This window comes from Pyrus communis, chromosome 15, assembly GCF_041283825.1.
Source record: "Pyrus communis isolate YQ-2024b chromosome 15, ASM4128382v1, whole genome shotgun sequence".
Classification (NCBI taxonomy): Eukaryota; Viridiplantae; Streptophyta; class Magnoliopsida; order Rosales; family Rosaceae; genus Pyrus; species Pyrus communis.
Window position 1 is genome coordinate 30165096 of NC_142579.1, and position 21604 is coordinate 30186699.

At 35.0% G+C, this 21604-nt stretch overlaps 2 protein-coding genes and 1 non-coding gene across 3 annotated transcripts; 2 read left to right on the top strand and 1 right to left on the bottom strand.

The window, feature by feature from the left end:
- Positions 1-1301: 1301 nt before the first annotated feature.
- Positions 1302-4751, top strand: LOC137728418 (putative pectinesterase 53). The gene is made up of 5 exons (XM_068467213.2): positions 1302-1792; positions 1961-2153; positions 2243-2449; positions 3427-3662; positions 4490-4751. The coding sequence occupies exons 1-5, from the start codon at positions 1428-1430 to the stop codon at positions 4635-4637; spliced, it is 1149 nt and encodes a 382-aa protein (XP_068323314.2). The 5' UTR covers positions 1302-1427; the 3' UTR covers positions 4638-4751.
- Positions 4752-9109: 4358 nt separating this feature from the next.
- Positions 9110-11124, bottom strand: LOC137716182 (protein IQ-domain 26). The gene is made up of 3 exons (XM_068455594.2): positions 10535-11124; positions 10239-10445; positions 9110-9976 (listed from the first exon to the last, which is right to left on the bottom strand). Exons 1-3 carry the CDS (start codon positions 10946-10948, stop codon positions 9305-9307), a joined length of 1293 nt encoding a protein of 430 aa, XP_068311695.2. The 5' UTR covers positions 10949-11124; the 3' UTR covers positions 9110-9304.
- A 10054-nt stretch (positions 11125-21178) lies between these two features.
- TRNAM-CAU (transfer RNA methionine (anticodon CAU)) lies at positions 21179-21250 on the top strand. Its single transcript has one exon. It is a non-coding gene; the product is annotated as a tRNA-Met (tRNA).
- The last annotated feature ends 354 nt before the right edge of the window (positions 21251-21604 follow it).

Sequence of the window (21604 nt, forward strand, 5' to 3'; positions counted from 1 at the left end):
AGTTGAAAATTAGGAGATAAAACTACATTGTAACCAAGACGTTAATCTAACAATATCACAAGCCATCACGTAATACTATGTGTCTTAACTTATCAACGTAACATTGTGTGATTTAGTTGAGATATCGTGATCTGTCTTCCCATCTTAAGCCTATTCTATCAAGAAACAACAGAAGTAGCTAAATTTATTTTCGACTTAAAGAAGGAGCTAACTTGTAGTGCAAGTACTAAAGGAGACCAGAAACAAAAGTTGAGCAGAAAAAATCACAGAAAGAGAAGGGAGTTGGAGATTTGATCTTTCAACATCTCAATAATAGTCATTTTGGCTTTTCGCACATCACCAAAATCCCCCCACACAAGTTTGTTTATGTGGCATGCTGCCAAGAGGTAGGCCTTAAGTTTGAGTGACTCACTTGGTCTACTTCTGTGAGCCTAGCAATTCTCTCAGTCTCAGCTTGAGAAGAACTTTCTTGTCATTAGGATGGTATTTTAAGTAAGTTATTTACACACTATCGTGCCAAAAGTTAAAATGCATGATAATACATAATGTGATTGATTAAGAATATCAACACAATAATCATTCAAAATTGTACTTTTCTTTAAAAGGAAAACTAATGAAAATGGTTTGAAAATTTTGAGTTTTAACGATAAGGACAAAATAAAGGGTAAAGTGAATAGTACCAGGTTTGACTTGTTAGTGTAAAAAAATGGTTTTTCGTTAAAGTAAATAGTACCGTGGATTTTTCGTTAAAACTCCCTTTCTTTAATGCAGTCTACAATTAGTTCAATTAGTCCTGTTGCAAGTAACTTTCTCTCCTCAGTACACCAACAACTGTTTCACATTTACAGGCCAAAATAATCTGAACCGTAACCACACATTTAGATAGTAATCAAATGATGCATAATTGGACTCCATGTTATATTGACGGCCACGATTACGAGGTAGGTAGAAGCTAGAAAGTGGGTTGTAACTCACAAAACAGTATCTTAGTATTTGCAGTCGCTTAAAACAACCCATTTTCCCCCCTCACAAGAACATATTCACACTCACACAGAAACAGAAAGAGACACACTCACGGGCACCACCAAACAACACAAAAAAGTGCAAAAACATTTTAGACACAACAATTTTTATAAGCAGAAAGTGCTTCTCTCTCTCATACATGGATGTCCGTAGAAGCACCCGTGACTGGTTCACTGTCTTTGATTCCAATTTAGCATCACTTTCCACCTAAAAACAAAAGCTACTAACTTGTTTATAAACCAAACAAAACCAAATCACTTCCTGTCATTCTCTCTATATATATGTAATGCCCTTGGAATTCCATTCCCCACTAATAACATACTCCCTAGTCTCTATTCTACTCCCTTTCTCATTCACATTCCCATTTATATTCGGCGTCTCACTTTGCCTCTGCCGTAAATTAGATGTCAACATTATTCCAACACATTTTCTATGTTCTTATTCTTCTTCTCCTCCTCAATTCAACCCCATCACAATGCCATTCCAAGGGACTCCGACCGGGGAAGCCAGACGGAAACGTGCACTTAACGAAGAACCTGACTCGAGCCCAATTATCAGAACAGCAATTCATGAAGTGGGTTAAGTATGTTGGAAGCCTCAAACACTCTGTTTTCAAAGCAGCAAAGAACAAGCTGTTTCCTTCTTTCACTTTGCATGTGGCCAAGAACCCTAATGCAGGACACTTCACGAAAATCCAAGCCGCCATTGATTCTCTCCCCTTCATCAATCTCGTGAGAGTTGTCATCAAAGTACATGCAGGAGTATACATGTAAGTATCTTTGACCGTAGAAGAAGAAAACGAGAATGTGAAAATCACTTTTGACCGAAATGCTCTGCTTTTTTTTTTTCACTTTTTCGTGTGCTGTTAATTATCATACATTCTCGTTGTGTGGAGAACTGGTAATTGATGAAGCTGTGGAATGGGAAAAAATTTCAGGGAGAAGGTAAATATACCTCCACTGAAATCATTTATAACCATAGAAGGAGCAGGGGCAGATAAAACCATTGTTCAATGGGGAGACACAGCTCAAACACCATCTGGTCCAAAAAAACAACCGATGGGGACTTTCAATTCTGCAACTTTTGCTGTGAATTCCCCTTATTTCATTGCCAAAAACATTACATTTAAGGTAATTTTCTCAATCTCCGCCTCTTTTAACGTACGTCATGCACAGAGAATCTCTGTATTACAATACATAATTGCACAATTAATGTGCAGAACACTACACCCGTCCCTAAACCCGGAGCAATTGGGAAGCAGGCAGTGGCATTTAGAATATCAGCAGATACTGCATCCTTCTGGGGGTGTAGATTTTTGGGGGCACAAGACACACTTTATGATCATTTGGGAAGGCATTATTACAAGGATTGCTACATTGAAGGTTCTGTGGATTTCATCTTTGGAAATGGACTCTCCCTATTTGAGGTTAGATCAATTTTCATCTTATTTCTGAATTTTTGGAAGTAGAAACATAAAAATCAAAATTTGATCCAAAAAAAGAAATGAATGAATAGATCCGAAATCCAATAATTACCTGTCTTCTTGCATCATCACATGACCATAAGAATTTGTGCAAATGACACATTGATGTTAAAATTTCTCACATGTCATTATTATATTATTAATTCACGATGTTATAATAATATATCTGGATGCAAATAAGTCTCTTCCCACGTGCACAACCACTTTGTAATTTTTATGTTAATTTTCACATGTATATTATGAATTTTGTTACAATACTTATATGTATTAGTACAATTATCACCTTGATGGTTAAATTGTGATTGTATGAAATAAAATAACTGGACGTTCACAAAATTTCACGTCACAAAGTAAAAGAACTGTGACTTTTCTGGGAGCTGCTATTGCAGCTATTCCGCAATATTTTTTTTTAAATTATTATTATTAAGAAAAAATTGGATGACTTAAAACTTTTACAATAATTTAGGAAACAAAAAGTTTTGAATCGAGACACAAGGATAGAAACTCGATACCCTATTCACTAGAATATTAGACCACATACAAAACCATCATCTTTCACTCTCGTAAAAACAAGAAAGTGCACTTCAAGGAATTAATGCATGATGACGTTTGCAAGTTCATCATACAATGTTCCCTTATAAGACACGAGAGATTACACTACTACGAATGCAAATGTTGTTTTCGAAATGCAAATAACACTACCCTTACGATTTCAATACTAACATGTTACAGCTAACTTCTTGACATGCTAAAGAGTTTATACAAGGCACCAAAATTAACTGTGACTGTTGTCAAATTATTAAGTTAAATCAAAGCATGTTCTACTTCTTGGTGTCTTGTATGTGTCCGGACCTTCCAGTCTCGTGTCATATAGTCACATGAATATGTAAATGTTGAAATTGCTTAGTGCAACTGTACAGGGATGTCACGTGCATGCAATAGCACAGAACATAGGAGCACTCACGGCGCAAGGCAGAAGCAGTATGTTGGAGGAAACGGGCTTCTCATTTGTAAACTGTAAGGTCACGGGTTCAGGAGCTCTCTATCTTGGAAGGGCTTGGGGTCCCTTTTCGAGGGTGGTCTTTGCGTACACATATATGGACAACATTATCATCCCCAAAGGGTGGTACAACTGGGGTGACCCTAATCGTGAAATGTAACTCTCTCTCTCTCTCTCTCTCTCTCTCTCTCTCTCTATACTCACCTTTTCCTTTATCTTGTTGGATTCGATACATCATGACATGTACGTCGCATAGTGCATTCAGTACATGGTGTATCATTCACACACAATATGCTCCTATGAGACAACAAGCAAAGCGTTCTAAAACTTTCAATTTTACTAGGGTGGTACGAATACTTACAAACAACCCATCGTATGGTGTATTAGACCCTTGAAGCAATACCTACACCATTCAATGTGTCAAATGTATCACTGAATTTGTTATGATAATGATATTTCCAGGTGTTCGTCTTTAGTACATTAATGTACCCTAGTAAAACCCCAAAACCTCACCACAACCAACAAGGTGGAGACATAAGTAGGTGGATTTAAGATGTATCTTGATCATGCTCCTGTGAGACAAAACTTAAGCAAAATTGTGTTCTAGCTAGCTCATTGTTATTAGAACACAAAATGGGCGGTTACGCAGACGACCTAAGCATGCCTGTATGTCCTTTTGCTTCTTTACACTGCAAACCCTACCTGTAATGCACCATAACACCAGTGCATGTATATAAAAACCCCTAAAACCTCTATCTTACGCATTTCAAGTTGGTATATTTTAAGAAAACCCACGTCATCATCTATACATATAAGCTTTGGTACATGCTACATCTATAAGCCACCGACTAGTCCTAGGTCTCTGTATATAGGTTTGGTTTAGTTGCTTTAGGCATTGTACAATTTGGTGATAGTGGCATGCGCATGAAGATTTGAGGAGGGTTTTGTAATCGTATCGTTGGAAATGTTGTTTGTCGTTGCAGGACTGTGTTTTATGGGCAATACAAGTGCACAGGACCAGGAGCTCGCTTTGCAGGGAGGGTTTCGTGGAGCAGAGAACTCACTAGAGAGGAAGCCAAGCCCTTCATTTCCCTTTCCTTCATCGATGGCTCTGAGTGGATCAAAATATGATGATCAAACTTTATAATACCAACAATTTTTTACCCAATCAAAGAAGAAGAAAAAATATCTTTGTAAGAATCCATGTTAGTAATGTTCTTGCTTAATATATGTGATTGAGATTAATGCCGTGTCAAGGAGTAACAGCTCCCAAACTAATTCTTCTTGGTAGATGACGTTTTACCACAATGGCTGAAAATAATCATGTCCATGTGGTGCGGGTTCGATTCCCACCAATTCTCCTCTCCTCTAACAATTAATTATTTAATCTACTAACGCTATCGTTTGTCAAAACTAATGCTTCTATATGCTCATTGCAAGGACATTGAATTAATCTTGCTTTAACTTCCCAATTCGTAACGAAGGAAATTAAGACAAAAGAAAAGAGAAATGAGGTATTACCGATCCAAAATATGATTGTAATAAGAAAATGGCTAAATTGCAGATTATCATGTGGCGTAGGTAACGTGTAAATGCTAGTCTTGTGGTGAAATTTCAAAATAGTACACATACGGTTGTGTTCCTTACAACTTCGATCCAGATCGTTCTTTTCCACCAAATTTCCTCTTATTCGAACCAATGTATGCATCACTTGGAAGTAAACGACTAAATTTAAGCTTGATTTAAGGATCCAACTAACATAAATGTCTTTAAAACACATTTAGATCAGTGAAATTTGAAAGAACTTGAATAGAACGTTCGATTTAGACCGAGATAGAAAACATACTTAACCACAGAGGTATTATTAAGAATATTTTATCACATGATTGATCGATATTGAAATGTGGCTCACATGAATGATATTGGCATTTGGCATGAGAAAAGAAAAGATCCAACATAATTTCTCCCCTGCGCATGGGTTGCGCATAATTCATGAGGGATTTAACACTCATCACATCCGTTGGTTTTAAGGCCTTAGAGGTGGAAGGCTCCGATTTAACCTCCACGACACTTTTTCCATTTTCCCTTTGGTAGGAAATTCAGTTGGACTTGGATTTTGAGCTACATAGCCTATATAAGCTTAATGGGTTTTCAATTGACTAAAGTCACTGGGGTGAAAATCTATAAGGTATATACGTGTCACACAACTTGGACGTATAAATTAAGAAAATTCTCAGTTTAACATCTTGACTTATTTTTTTTTTTAACACTTTATACATCAAGTTTTTTTAATTCCAGTTTGGTATCTAAAGTGATAATTTTGAGACATTTTCATACATTCATTAAGCTTTCTGTTAAAATAGTCGTTAACCTGTAACGTGACACCTACGTGGACAATAACTAGGCGTCATGTGTTAATCTGGCCACGTGAATATTAAAAAAAAAAAAAGTTTTAACGACTGTTTTATTTTTTATTTTTTCAATATCCATGTGGCCCAGATTGACACGTGACGCCTAGTCATTGTCCACGTAGGCGTCACATCATAGATTTAACGATGAAAGCTTAATGAATATGTATGAAAGTGTTCCAAAATTATCACTTTATGTACCAAAATGGAATGAAAAAAATCCTTGATGTATGAAATGTTGAAAATCAAGAAATTTTATGATAGTAAACTAAGAATTGCTGAATAAATTATAAGAAGACCCTCTTTTTTTCATACATCACACATTTTTACTTTTGATTTTTTATCTTTTTTATATTATTCTTTCCCCAAAGACTCAGAGGCGGGCCATTTAATTACCAATGTATTTGGAAATTTGGAATTGGAGGGGAAGCATTCTACCTCTGATCTCTGTGATGGCTGAGGCTCTCTGCCTGACCTACAACAGACTTTGAAAGCTCCCTTTCATGAAAACCCTAACAAAAGGACGTTGGTCCCAGTAAAGCTTTGTTTCTGCAAAACTTACCTGCACCAACAGAGATTGAAAAGAATGTGGCTCCGGCCTTCCAGTCCATGTACCCGTTGTGACAAGTCGAAAGGGAATCCTCAAAAGGCAAAAATTTTGATTTTAGTCTCTGTAGTTTGAGCGAATGACAGATTCGATTTAGGGCTTAGTTCACCAAGTTTTAATTGCCGCAGTTTACTAACTCTTGCTATTTTTAGGACAATCATTTAGATTGCATATGTAGGTTAGGTCAATTGGACATAATATTGCGTCCATTTTGTGAGGATGTGAAGAAATCTCTCATGTTAGAAGAAGTTTATCAAACCTTGCACATAATTGTCAATACGTCTTTGGGTGGAGCCTCAACTTTCTTTACGCATACCTTGTACTCAAGTTCGAATCTCCTTTATGTAACATATTGTGTTGTCAAACAAGAAATACCGAAGTTTTGTCCATGATTTCTTCGAGATCATTAGCTTGCGACTGACGTGTGAGAGTAAATTCATGTAAAAAGCACATGCTAATTCCGTTGAAAATGCTCTTTGAAGACAACAACTTTAGTAAATTTACACAGGTTAATTCGCCAAAATTACAAGGACCAAGATCATACTTGGAACAGTTTGATAAATTGCTTGCAGTCTTGTGGATACTTAACAAACAACTACAAGGAAAGGTGTTGAGCCCTAGCATGATGACGTGAATTTGAACCTCGTCGGTGATTAATCTAACATCTAATCCAACAAAATTTATCATTTGACAAAAAACAAACAAACAAACACACAATATACATAAATTTATTTAGGAAAATGTTAGGGAGACCACATTTTTGTACTATCTGATGTGATAAGTAATGTATACATTCCATATGATTTAATAAATTTATCTCATTGAATATTAATTGTATGCATCATGTACTACACGAAAAAGTATAAAAATATAGTATAAATAAACGGTCTCTCAAGCATTTCTCATTTATTAATTATTCTTCTTTTCCAAAACTTTTCTAGAAAAGTTTGAGCCGGTGAAGGAACTTGAAATTCACATGAGATTGTTTGTCTTTTTTAATGAGTAATTGATAAGGACAGTAGAGAAGAAACAAGGACAATAGAACAGACTTTTCAAATATTGGCTAAAATGGAAGTATGTAACCCACTACAGCAATTATCTAGAAGGTTAAATGGTTAAAACATGACTAAATTCAACATTCATCTAGAAGTTTTGGTAACTTTCTCCACATTAAAGACTTTCTAGCAACCAAGAAATGTGGTAGTTAGTTTATTTTCTTTTGATCTTTATAACAGGAGAACAATTTAAATAAAATAGATTCACGTGACTTCTCAATCTGATAATATAATTGCATATGGAGAGAAGCTAACATGTGACTTTGTATTAGTAAACCAGAATACCATAGTAACACTGAATCCGTGCTATATAAGTCATCATGTAAGTGAAGAGGGCGCACAAAATTAAAAACAAGTAGGGTCATATTTTAAGCAGAGTTTGACACGATCAAACAAACAAAAATAAATTCTCATACGTAGGAAAAACACATGGACACATAATGCTTCATGGTTCAAACCTTTTCCATTTTTGTTGGTTTTTGTGGTCAATAATTGTACCAGTTTGAAAAAGCTTCAGCATTTTTTACTTCGTTTAGAGAATACACGATTAAAGAGACATATAAGCAATACAAAACGGTTATTTTTGTATTGTGCATGTGGAATATATTGTAACGTGGAGGAATTGTATTGTCAACATTTTCCATTTTTGTAAAAAGGGTAATGAGTTTGGTCGGATTTTCTTCAGATAATTTGTATTATTCTTAGACAGGGAATATGTCTTAAAGTTGTACGTAACTTGATAAGTTTCTTTTAACACTTTGCCGCAGTTTCATGATGTTCGTAAGTTGAAGCATAATTGATTGGAAACTAATGATTTGGACATTTTCAATTGATAGTTTCATGTCACGACAATTTTGATTGTACATTCAATGATTTGAGTTTTTATATTCATAATTATAACGCATTTAGAGCCTCATTTTCATTTTTTTGAGTTAAAAAAACAAGTGAGATGCGCGTGAACTATGAAGTGCACATTTTATTAAAACACGAAAAACGTTCTGAAAATGAAATTAGATCAGACTTCACGTTATAATTGTGAAAACACCAAAAACGTTAAATTAACGTTTTCACCATTTTCAGAGAATACAAAAAATTGAGCCATCCAACAACCACATTGACCTCCGCCATCAAACCATCACTACCACCGCTTCCACCACTTTATTGTTTTCATTCTGTAAATATTATAAAATATTGTGTAAAAAATATAAAGTGGCAGAAGTCCCACCTTTGAGAGAGTTTGTTTAGCATTTCTCTCTCTAAAAATAAATAATCGAAACCATTTTTGAATGGGTAATGCTGGGAAGACTAAATTTTGTAAACTAGAAAATTGAAGATTGAATTATTATTTAAATGTTGATTAACGCACATATTTCTTATTGGTGACACATCATTTAATTTTCAAATTAGTCTATAAATTTAATCTACCTAACATTATCCTTTTTAAAAACCTTAACGGGGGAGGGACCCAAACTTACAATTTGTTTTCTATCTTTCATTAGAGAAAAACCGAAACTCCTTTAATCCCAATAATAATTACACAATTCCAAGCATTTGATTCATATATTAATTAACATTAATCATAACCCCATCATGATTCATTATAACCCAACATCAAAATCAGATCAAATCCTACTATAATATAACATTAATAACACTTGACTTTGGAATCTACAAATACATTTTCTAGTATTATATCCCCTGTTCTCGATCGTTACATGCATGCAACTACTAAAATCCAGAGGATCTCTCAAGCTTCCCAATCACAGCATTTTTGAAAACAATGGCGTCCTGCACTTGCGAGCAGGACCTCTGCATCCTAACCCCACTCAAACTATTCCTCGACTCCAACATTTCGTTGAGCGAAAGCCGCTTCTTCGGCCCCGGCTCTGGCCTCTGTTTCGGAGCAGAGTGCGACCGCAACTTCGCCTTGAACGACTGAGTGCTCGCCATGTAATTCGGCGCATATCCTCCAAAAAAAATCTCATTACAAACACTCTTCGAAGGCGTGCCGGTGGCATTGCTATTAGCCCCTCCGCCGCACGAATTCATGAACCGCGGCGTGCTCTGCGCCGTGGAGATCATCCTGCATTGCTCCACGGAAAGCCCCCAGTCAGAATCTTGGTAGTTCCGGCTGTCGGGGATTGATAGCCGGGCAGGAGTACCCCGACACAGGATTGGGGACGACAATGCTTGTTGGTAAGTCAGGTCGTCAGATAATTCGGATGCAGAGCAAGTGTTTGTTCTCCGGGACCTGGATTTCGGCCTGCTGCCTGTATCGACCTCAACAATCTTGGGGTTTTCATCAGTGTTGTTGAAATTGCTGTCTCCCAAATTAGAAGCAGAGAGCCTTTTGCTGTGAGATGGAGCCGTCTGCTCACTCCTGCTGTCATTAAATCTCTCCTGCAACATTCAATTATTCACACAGCCAATGAAAAAAACAGAAATATTTATAATTTGGAAGAGAAATTATTTCCACAAATTCGTTTTCTCATTCTGCATATTCCTGTTTATTTCTGTTCTTCGATTTATTCAATTCAAAGAACGGAAATAAACGTGTGTGGGGTCGTAAAGGGTTGTGAGGAAATCGTTTCCGATTTTCAAATGCAAGTCTTTCAGGCGTCTCCAATGCACCGGAAAGTTTGGATTCGGTTGTAATTAGTACCATGGATTGTCGTGCGCGGATTTCAAATCTGTTGTTCGATTCAATGCCGAAGAGCCCCCGATTTTTGTGAGAACGAACAGTTGCTTGAGCTCGAATCAGAGCTTGCATACTGTTGAGAGTTGCAGTCGCCTGCTTTCTCACTATGTAGCCTCTCACTAATGCCTGCAACTTCACCAATCCTTTCAGAGCTCTGAAAGCTTTTCTAGCCTGCGTTTTTCACAAACCCAAAAGCGGAAATAAGTGCTTTTTCAAGAAGTTAGAAACTTTGAGCAAAAAAAGAGCAAAACCCCACTTACCAAATAGCCTCTGAAACAAGTTTGAACTTTGACAGCGGCCCATCTCTCTCTACCGCCGCCGAACATGGTACCTCTGCCGTGACTTGTAAGGCGGACGACCTCCACGGCCGCGTTTGCAGCTGCAACCGCGGCGTCTGCAGCAGCAGCCGTGGCGGCTGCCACGGCAATTGCGTGCTTGTTCTGCTTCTGCTCTGTTTCTGTGTAGTAGGATCTCAGCCAGGCCGCCTCGGACGGCGAAATGTTGGGCGGAATGGTGGCGGGGTTGTGACAGAGTAGGGTTGCAGCTGCATCCTCTCTGCCAAAGCTGGAGCCTTTCTTGTGTTTGAAGTCGCCGGAAGTTGACTTTGGGTTTTGGTGTTTGTCTTTGGTCTTTATTCCACACAAGCCTTTGAGCCACCTTGTAGCTCTGCCCATTTTCTCAATCTAGAGATAGAGGGGAATGGTATGGAGAGATTGAATGTGAAAAGGGATTAAAACCCAGCAGAAGTTTTGAGTAGGTACTTTCCTTGTCGCGGAAAGCGGTGAAACAGAGTTGATAAAGAATAAGATCTTTAGAAAACGTAAAAAAAAAATGTTGGGAAAAAACACTCATTTTTAACGCTCACACGCTTTTCTCGTTTTCCTATTGTCAGATTTTTCTTTTTTTTAGTACATCAATATTTTTATACTAGGGGAAGGGAGAGTTCAGTTAAGTCATATAATGGGCAGCCTAATTTGTTATCAAATTAGCCATTTACGGGATTCGAACCTAAGACCTGTCACTTCTAAGCGAAGAAGAATACTACCGGACTGTAGTACTGAGTTACTCTACTCTCTGATTTTAACCCTTAGACTTTTATTTTAAATGATTTGTCTTCAAATTTATTATAAATCATTAATTTTACCGGTCATGTTTATCCACATTTTATAAATAAATAAAAAAATTAATGAAAATGACTTGAAAACTTTAAGTTTTAATCAAAATGACAAAAATATGTTGTAAGTGAATAGTATCAGAAGTGATTTTTTAGAGTAAAAATATCATTTTCATTAAAAGTAAACAGTACTATAAATGTTTCGTTAAAATTCCCATTAAAAAAAAAGTTGAATGTCATATTTTAAGAAAAATAACAAGTAATTTTACAAAACTTAACAAATACTACTTGATGATCGGCACATGATATTTTTCGAATGTAAAATAAGGATTCGAATGTGGTTAATCATGAAGGTACGGAAGACTGGTGATTTATAATAATTAGGTGGGAATAACCGAATAAAAATTTTAGCTAATAAAATTTAACACCTTTCATGTTTGGGATAATATACAAAATAGCAAACGAAGTTTTAGTTTTCTTATATTAATTCAGAAAGTATCGAAATTTTACTAATTTATGTAATCAATCTGATTGATTCTTTGATCTTTCATTAATTTGATGCATAGTGAGAACGAGAAACACTTATATAGGTTAATCTGACAAAAACTAAAGCTAATTAATTAGACATTTAAACAGACATACAAGTTGACACAATCTCAAAACTCCATAGTGCAATGTAAAAGAAAAGAAACTTCGTGACCTTAAACCTGAAATGTGTAACTAAAATATAGTTAACCTTAAATTCTTAGTTCAAAAATATTCTTTGGTTTTAAAATATTTTGAACCCAATAAAGACAGAGAAGGAGTTTTGCGCCACAAATCCCAAGTGAAAAATATAAATTGAGGAAGTTACGTCTAGCAGAAAATCCAAAAAAAAAAAGAAAAAAAAAGTGAAGGGTAAAATAAGGGCTATTTTATTTGAACCAATGTAACATCTTTCTACACCCAACTTTTAAATTGTTAATTATCTATTTTACCCTATTGCATAATTACTATTAAGTACAAAATGAAATTAATAATAAAACTCAAATTTATCAATAAACCCATTAAACTCTATCAACACTTCTTGTTTATCCTACGTTCATTCTGGCTAAAACCCTAATAAGTCTTGTAGAGAAAACAAGTTTCTTTTTATTGATGGATGATGATTTTGAAGTTTTGAATCCTCCAACTAAGGTATAACTTAATTTATGAATATTTTGTTCATTTGATTTCAATTTTTTTTTAAGTTTAGAAGATGAGTATTTGGGTTTCAATTTTTTTCATCAATCCCGAATGGTTTGTTAAACTTTTTGCAATTGGAAAATTCTAAGGAAAAAATTCTTACCAATGTTCTTAAATTATAAACTTCCTTGCTTGTTGATAAATATAAGGGGATGAATTGTTTGATTTGTTGCTTATGCACATTAGTAGAAAGAAAAAAGGCAAATGTCTGAGTTTGGTAGCAGAAAGAAAAAAAAATAGCCATGGAAATGCTAGTGGGAAGAGGGGAGGGGGGTTGGGCAAGGGCATCTCTTTAAAAAAAAAAATCAATTACATATGTTATTTTATAAAGGGAATGCGGGTAAAGATAACTTAACATTTTGAATTGTGTTTGAGATGATAGGTTAGGTAATAAAATTAGGTTTAAAGAGATATTAATTATTTAATAAAAAAATAATATAAATGAAGAGATTAAGTTAAATGTGGAAAGATATTACATGGATTCAAATAAAATTTCTAGTAAAATAATAACGTAAACGAGGAATTAACTCACATCTCACCTTGGTAGAATCTGATTCCCACCAGAAAAGTGACAAAAAAGAAATGTAAGAAAAAACACTTGTGGGAAACGGAAAGGGAAAGGGAAAGGGATTGAAACGCTCGAATTTTCACTGCTCCAATGAGCAACTCGGATTCTGGGAAAAAGCTTGTATTGTATCTCTCTTATTTTATTTTTATATTATTTTTTCTTCTGAAAAACAAAAGAAAAAGAAGAAGAAAGCCTTCTTTCCCTGCAGAATAAGTCTCTGCTCTTCTGTCTCAGAACTTTCTGGAGCGACGTGTCCAAAAAAGAAAGGATACCTCAGTGTCTTCACTTTCTGACACTCGTCTCGTGAATCCGTAATGCCACAATTCTCTGTAAAAATATACCATTTTCTACTTTAATTTAATTAACAAAAGTTTTAATGAAATATTTTTGGTACTGTTTATTTTCAACGAAAGATCATATTTTTACTTCTTTTTTTTTTATACCATTCACTATACCTTTAGTTGTCATTTTTCATTAAAACTATAGTTTTTTTTGGACTTTTCGTTATTTTTCCTTTAATTAAAGGGAACTTTAACAAAAAGCTCCCGGTATTATTCACTTTAAAAAAAAAAAATCACATTTTTAGACTAAAAAGTCAATCCTGATACTATCTACTTTGCCCTTTATTTTGTCCTTATCGTTAAAACTCAAAGTTTGCAAGCCATGTTCATTAGTTTTTCTTTAATTAAACCCATTTTATACATTTCATTGAATTAGTCCTCCTATGAGACGAACGTCTATGGGTGATGCAATGATATCGGTGTTGAAAACAAAGCTTAATTAGTCTGCCTATGAAACTGATGTCATTACTATCGGATTCTCTTTGTGAGGATACCGGAAATCCGTGAATTATGTCCCTTTATCGTACAACATACGATCAAAAATCATTTTAAATTATTCTAAAAATATGACTTTAGCCCCTGAAACTCAAGTTTCTTTACATAAAATCCAATATAGCATTTTTATCTCAATAAAACACAATGACTAGGCTCTACATAAGCAAATTCATTAATTTTGTTTGCCTTTACATATTTTTTATTTTTCAGATGCCTAAAATACCCCTAATTACAGTTTTAATGTAGACATTTAATTATATGCAGATTTAAAGGGAGAGATTAATGGAAAAAAAAATGCATTAATTTAAAATCATTGCATATTAATATATCATAACAAATTGTATGTTAAGGCAAAAAAGAACTAATAATGTTACGGAATTGTTATTAGCGCTCCAAATTTCTTATTCTACACTTCAAACTTTCTATCTTTAGAAAGAAAAATACACTTGTGGGGAGTGTAGAATGAGATTTTTGGAGTGCCAATAACACTTCCCTAATGTTATACTTTCCTTAAGATTTCGTAATTGTTTTTCAAATTTGCATAAAATTAGACAATTTTAATTTAATCTTGTCATTTTCTTACCAAATGAAAATCTAAAAGAGCATTATAAAATAATTTACCTATATTTAAAAAATATAGGTAAATTATTTGGACATGTGTGTCACATCCCGGCTTAGGCCCCACCACATTTCGGGCTCGACTCCACCGTAGCACGATATTGTCCGCTTTGGGCCCCGATCACGCCCTCACGGTTTTGTTTCTGGGAACTCACACGAGAACTTCCCAGTGGGTCACCCATCATGGGAATGCTCTCGTCCCTTTCTCGCTTAACTTCGGAGTTCTGATGAAACCCGAAGCCAGTGAGCTCCCAAAAGGCCTCGTGCTAAGTAGAGATGAGAATATACATATAAGGCTTATAGGATCCACTCCCCTAGGCAATGTGGGATCTAACAATACACCCCCCTTAGGGGCCCTACGTCCTCATCGGCACACCTCCAGCCAGGATTGGCTCTGATACCAAATTGTCACATCCCGGCCCGGGCCCCCACCACATCACGGGCTCGACTCCACCGTAGCACGATATTGTCCACTTTGGGCCTCGACCACGCCCTCACGGTTTTGTTTATGGAAACTCAGACGAGAACTTTTCAGTGGGTCACCCATTATGGGAATGCTCTCGCCCCTTTCTCGCTTAACTTCGAAGTTCCGATGGAACCCGAAGCCAGTGAGCTCCCAAAATGCCTCGTGTTAGGTAGAGATGAGAATATACATATAAGGCTTACAGGATACACTCTCCTGGGCGATGTGGGATCTAACATGTGTATTAGTAATAAATTTGCCTTGTGTATGTAATGATACATGCAAAATAATTTACATATAAAATAAGATAAATGTTATTTGATTCAAAATAAATATAATATAAGAAAATAATGATATGTGCAAAATAATTTACCTATTGTTTAATCTTATAAGAAAATAAAGATATTGTTTTAATCTTATAAGAAAATAATTTACCTATTTTTTAATCTTATAAGAAAATAATGTATCTACAATTTAATCTTATAAGAAAATAATATACCTATTTTTTAATCTTAAAAGAAAATAATGTATCTACTATTTTATTTTTATTTTTATTTTTTTTTTGTCGAATATCTACTGTTTTATTTTAATGCAGATAATTTGTCTTGGTTTAATTTTTACAAAATAATTTATGCACTGTTTAACTTTACCAAAAAAATGAAACTACTATTTTAATTTACCTACAAAATAAGTGCTATTTGATTCAAAATTAATTTACTTATATTTTACATATAAATATAGATAAATTATTTTTAACATGCATATATAATGACAAACAAAAAATGCCTAATGTATGTAATAATCTAGGTAAAATAATTTACCTACAACATGAAAGAATATTAATTGGTTCTTTGTTGTTTTTATCAAACAATATTATTTGATGCAAAATAACTGATTGTACAAAGGATTTTTTTTTTTTCCATAGGAAAAATGTGCCCATAATTGTTTATGAACATGGCTAAATTAATATATATATATATATATATATATATATATTCCTAATATTTATCATACAAGAAAGGTAAAATTTCCATATGGGGTTAATTGCTAATCATAATTAGGGTGAGTAATAATATTTATTGACATAATTAGGGTTTTGTGGCATAAGTTTGTAAATATGTGATAATAATTGGTTACATATTTGTCTGCATGGTAATCTATTTGAAATTTGGGTTTATTTGGATGTTTAATATTAGGTGGGTTTTTGTTTGGAAAATAGGAGTTTTAAGGGTCTTTTTTTAAAGAACTCTAAATTCTTTTATTTAAAATTGAACACAAATAGTACTGTACGAAAAATGATCGCACGATGTATGATGAAATAACACAATTCACGGATCCTCAAAGAGCATCCGGAGAGGATCTTGTTGGGTGATAACAATGTTGAAAGCAACTATCAATGCATTTTCAATAAGATCGGTTGCCTGGCTTTCTTTCTTATGCACATGAAATTTTCGTTCATTCAGTTTCCCAGTTACATTTACATGTGAAGCAAATCATTACGGTTCTAGGTTCTTAATCTTCTAATCGACAATGAATGCACGGATATCAGTTTCGCAACAAAAAAAACACAATATCAACTGCACGATCGTTCTTTCTCTCGTACATATAATTTCTCGTAGTATTTACAAGTAAAGCAAATCATTACCTTTCTATTTTTATTTATTTTTTAAAATTCTGATCGTCCACGAATCCATGGTCGACTGAAATTTAATAGGGTTGTTTGTTTGATCTTGTGGATTTTGTTATTCTTCTTCGTCTTGTTTCTCTGGGCCAATGTTGGGAGGGCTGCTGTGCTGCCACCCCTTTTTAACTCTGTATTTTGGATTAAAAGATGATTCGGCCGGTTGCCGTTGCAGCATCTAAAGATAAAGAGAACCAGAATTCTTTTACACTGTTTCTTTCAATTATTCGTGCACTCATTCAACTCTCCGGAACTTTGCTTTTACCCTTTTCTCTGCAACTTCTGTTCGACCATGCACACATTAAATAGCTTAGTTACAGTTTTTCTCTCCCATAATATACTTTATGCAGGGTTGAGTCATTTCATACATTAAATTTATATATTTCTAAGGCTAATGTTACCAAAGCAATATGTTCATGGATGAGATGCAATTACCTTATACTTTTTAGATCACGAACACGTATTAAGTACGAATATTTACAAATGACTCATGAGAAGGTGTATTAGACCAATCAGATTACCAGACCCTTGAAGTCGTGGTACATCACTGAATGAGCCAAATGTATCACTCAATGAGTATTTTTTTTTTTTTTGGTCAATAGGAATTCCATTAATAAAGCAACATGGAAAAGAAAATACAAAAAGACTCCTTAGAAAAGAAGAAGATAAGCACATCTCGTTTTGATAGTGTTTTTAGGCATTCTGTCGAGTATGTATTTGTATTGTAGCTGAACTCGTGCAAATATATTGTATCAATAGGTCAAAAATATATTATGGATACACATTTTTTCAAAAACCATTGAAGGTGTATGTATACAGTTTAGTTTGTCGTAAGAACTGAGCAGTTTTTTAACCAAGAGAAAAAGGTGAAAGTGTCTCGAAATAGTGCACTTTCGAAAACAAAAGTAAAGATGCATGTGCCAACAAGTAATGGACAACCCAAGGTGGGTTCCTGTACTGAAGCTGAATAAACACTTACAACTATAGTGCTGTAAAATGCATTTTTGAGAGGAAAGTGATTAAATGAGAGTTTGTCCCCTGCCACATTAATTATCAATAATTAAACAAAATTGGCAACCCTAATAATAGCCCTTTGCAGACCTCTATCTCTTAGTAGGGTAGCTGCTCACTAGGAAAATAACATACATGCAACCCGAACGGTAATGTGACGGCTACTCAAGCTAGTCATGGATATTTATGTGAGAAAGTAAAATTATATCAACTCGTTAGTGGCGTCGCAAACTAATAATACAATGTTATGTAAAAGAATAAGCACACATACTATCATATTAGTGTTTCATGATGCTTGGTGGCAAACTAAGGAGATATTCTCTTGTGCAACCAAGACCGGGTGGCGCCATTCATTAAGTACATGTTTCACGACTCCTATGTTCAAAAAATAAACCAGCCATTCAATAAACGCTCATCACGTGGTGAATTGTGATAAAAGAATTTCTCAATTTCGAGAGTGTATATATACGTCTTTTTCACGTGATAAGACTCTAAATATCGACAAATCGATATCACAATTGACTGTAAGTTTATCTCGCTGATAAAATTTCGGGCGCCAAAGGAGGTAAAATGGTAAATTGAGTTTCATTTGAGATACATTGATTTCATAGCTGGAAATGTTTGGTAGGAGCCACATATGTACCATGAAAAAGCAAAATCCAAAATGAGGTAAAGAAATTGGTATATTTTCGGAAATGCCACACAAATTTATAGGCCATAGGTTTGACAAATTGGGTTTGGCGGAGGCTCATCATTTTGCGTACGATGGTGCTTAAACTTTCAGCTTTCAATTCATGGATTTTAGGGTTTCAGCATGGAGAGGGCAGGATGAAGAGATTGACTTCATTAGTACGTAATTACTTTGTTGTGCACCACGAGGGGAAGTGGGGAACCAAATGGTGACGGATTGTCGGAATTTACATGGAAAGAGGAAATTTTGTACACTTTTTCTTACTTACAAAGAAAAGTTGATAGATTCTTTCATTTTGTTGCCCTATTTTATTTTAATTACTTTCTTGTGCAACTGCAAAGTTTCCTTACGTGTCACAAGTTTCAATAAGTTGTCCGTGCCTAGCTAGTAGCTATGGCTAAATCCATGCTTAAAAGTTTTTTTTTTCATCTACTTCCCTTATTTCTTATTTGAACGGTTATTGTTAAGACACGTTACTATCTTATATTAATTTTTTATAAAAAGAGAAAGACAAAATATAGAGAGTGAGAGGAGGAAAGGAAATAGGATGGAAAGAAGAGAGGAGGGAAGGGGATGGGATGAGATGGAAAGAGGAGGAAAAATAATTTTAATCCGAAAACTACAGTCGTGAACTATGATTGCAGCTCAAAACAATCTTCTGCACAAACATAATTGCGTATCAGAATATAGAGTTCCCTTCTTCTTCAAAAACTCAAGGGTATAAAAAAGTTGTAGTCACTCATGTTTGATCTTTTATCTAACGGCGGAGAAGAAAATAGTACAACAAATGTTATCTGGACATTTACTGTTGAATTAAGGATTGATCGAACAGCATGTGTTCACAATTAGCTTCGATCATGGGGTCTAAGAGAATGAAAGAGTCAGAAAGTAGGTTTACCTATGTAGACTCCAATTTCAATTTGAATCCCAAAGTAGGTTTACCTATATTTGAATTATGAGGACAAATTTGCATTAGATATTGGAAAATCCTAGGGGACTATATCTTAGATCATATAATGTGACAGTTGATGATTAGATACATTTTTTAGTGATTTAAACTAGGAATTCAACTATCAACTACCACATCATGTAGTCCACAAAATATAGTTTAAAAACATGATCTCCCTAGCATCACCCATTGATATTATGCACTCAGTTATTGTACTGTAAAACGGTAATTACGGATTTCATAAATCATAGCCTTCTTCCAACAGAAATGGCATTAACTGCAAGAATAACAAACTAAACAAGCTAATGAACAATACAAGATGATGACCCAAAAAAAAATTAACAATGCTAGACATACCACGTTTTATACAGCCATTTAATACCACATAATGTGGTAAGTAACGTATGGGTGTATCTCTCGTGTAGAACAACCGCCCGATTGGATTATGCAACAGCTTGATAGGTGTAAGTCCAAGAAAAACAGGTTTTGACTGGTGTAGTCAAACTAGGATTTGAGAGGATTTTAAAAGACTTTAAAATCCTAGTATAGTCAATTAAAAAATTTTAAAGGATTTTGAAATCCATTCAAATCTAGGTGTAGTCAATTAAAGGATTTTAGAATCCTTTAAAATCTAGGTGTAGTCAATTAAAGGATTTTAAAATCCATCCAAATCCAAGTGTATTAAAAAAATTAAGATTTTGGAGGATTTCAATAAGTTGTGGATTTTGTGGGATTTGAGAGCCAAAAGTATATATAACCAAGACTAAAAAGAATCCAACCTCATCCCCTAGGATTTCAAATCCTTCCACCACAATCCATTCAAATTCTTTAAAAATCCATATGAATTTTGTAAGATTCTTTAATCCTCTTAAATCCTATCAAATCTATCACTTTTAAAATCCTTTAAAATCTTAGTTAAACTACACCCCCTAATTTGAGGGATTTGCATTCGATTTGAATTCATAATACATTGTTTGTTTCGAAGAGAACAACGAAATGGAAAAGACACAAAAGTTTGCAGTGACATTTGAGATTTGAGACACGTGAGATTTATAAAATAAGATGCCCATTCAGTATACATTAGAGTAGAACATTGGTAGTACTAAAAAGGATGCCATATTTTTGGAAAATGAATGACCATTTCAAAGGAATGGGCTTGTACATATGAGTTGTCAAGGTACAATATATTGGTCTTATAGACATTATATCCTCTGCCCCATTTGGAACCATGATGACGAATGATGGGTACAATGGCATATGTGGGGGTGAATCATTGAGATGGGTATGGCTTGAGTCAGAGGGAAATGAAGAAGAGGGAAATCCACTGACCTTATACAACAGAATGGGTTCAAAGAAGCTGATGTATTACAAGCTGAATTTGGCCAGTCACAATTTGACACTTGCACATTTTTGATGTCGATGCCGAAGATATTTCAAGAGAAAAAGAGAAATAGAAATAGAATGGATAGTATGAGGTCGGTCGGCCACTCACATCCTGACACATTCATAAAACTATGGGCAGAAAGCCCAACTATTGCAGGAAACAATTCCAGTTACTTCTGTGGTAGCCTGGTAAGATTATAATTGGGCTCCCTCTCATTGAGTTCATAGTGAACTTCGGTCATGGGACAGTCCGTGTAATCACAACACAATCGTACGACTCTCAGTTTCTGGGCCCAAACATGGGTATTAGGTCACACAAAGACTATAACCTTAATGGGTCACGGATAATAATAAACAAATAAGTTAATCAGAGTGGCGCAGCGGAAGCGTGGTGGGCCCATAACCCACAGGTCCCAGGATCGAAACCTGGCTCTGATATATTTTTTCATACTGTTTTGTTACTTCTCTGTGCTTCTCGGCAGCGCCCCATTTATTTTCATCCATGTACGATCTATTAATGGCTGGACAGAAAGCTTGGAGTTCAACACAGAAAATGTTCTTCCTTTTGGAAAAACCTACCACATGCTCCTGGGTATGATATGAACCTTTTGTTTAGAGCCTACAAGTTCCAACGATTTAAAACTTTGATGGAACAAATGCTTTGGTGCCTAGTAAAAAAATCCCTTCCCCCAAAGGTCCCAAATAAAAGTTGAAAACAACTTAGAAAGCTCGATTACACCGGCATGCTTTGACCTATGCCAATAAAATAATAACGTGTGGGCAAATACTTAC

Excerpts from the sequence above, each read along its gene's own strand:
- LOC137716182 (XM_068455594.2), bottom strand. The coding sequence starts at position 10,948 with ATGGGCAGAGCTACAAGGTGGCTCAAAGGCTTGTGTGGAATAAAGACC. Across the intron at positions 10,446-10,534 it reads CTTGTTTCAGAGGCTATTTG|GCTAGAAAAGCTTTCAGAGC; the intron begins GTAAGTGGGGTT and ends TGAAAAACGCAG. Across the intron at positions 9,977-10,238 it reads TCCGCGCACGACAATCCATG|GAGAGATTTAATGACAGCAG; the intron begins GTACTAATTACA and ends TGAATGTTGCAG.
- LOC137728418 (XM_068467213.2), top strand. The coding sequence starts at position 1,428 with ATGTCAACATTATTCCAACACATTTTCTATGTTCTTATTCTTCTTCTC. Across the intron at positions 1,793-1,960 it reads GTACATGCAGGAGTATACAT|GGAGAAGGTAAATATACCTC; the intron begins GTAAGTATCTTT and ends AAAAAATTTCAG. Across the intron at positions 2,450-3,426 it reads ATGGACTCTCCCTATTTGAG|GGATGTCACGTGCATGCAAT; the intron begins GTTAGATCAATT and ends GCAACTGTACAG.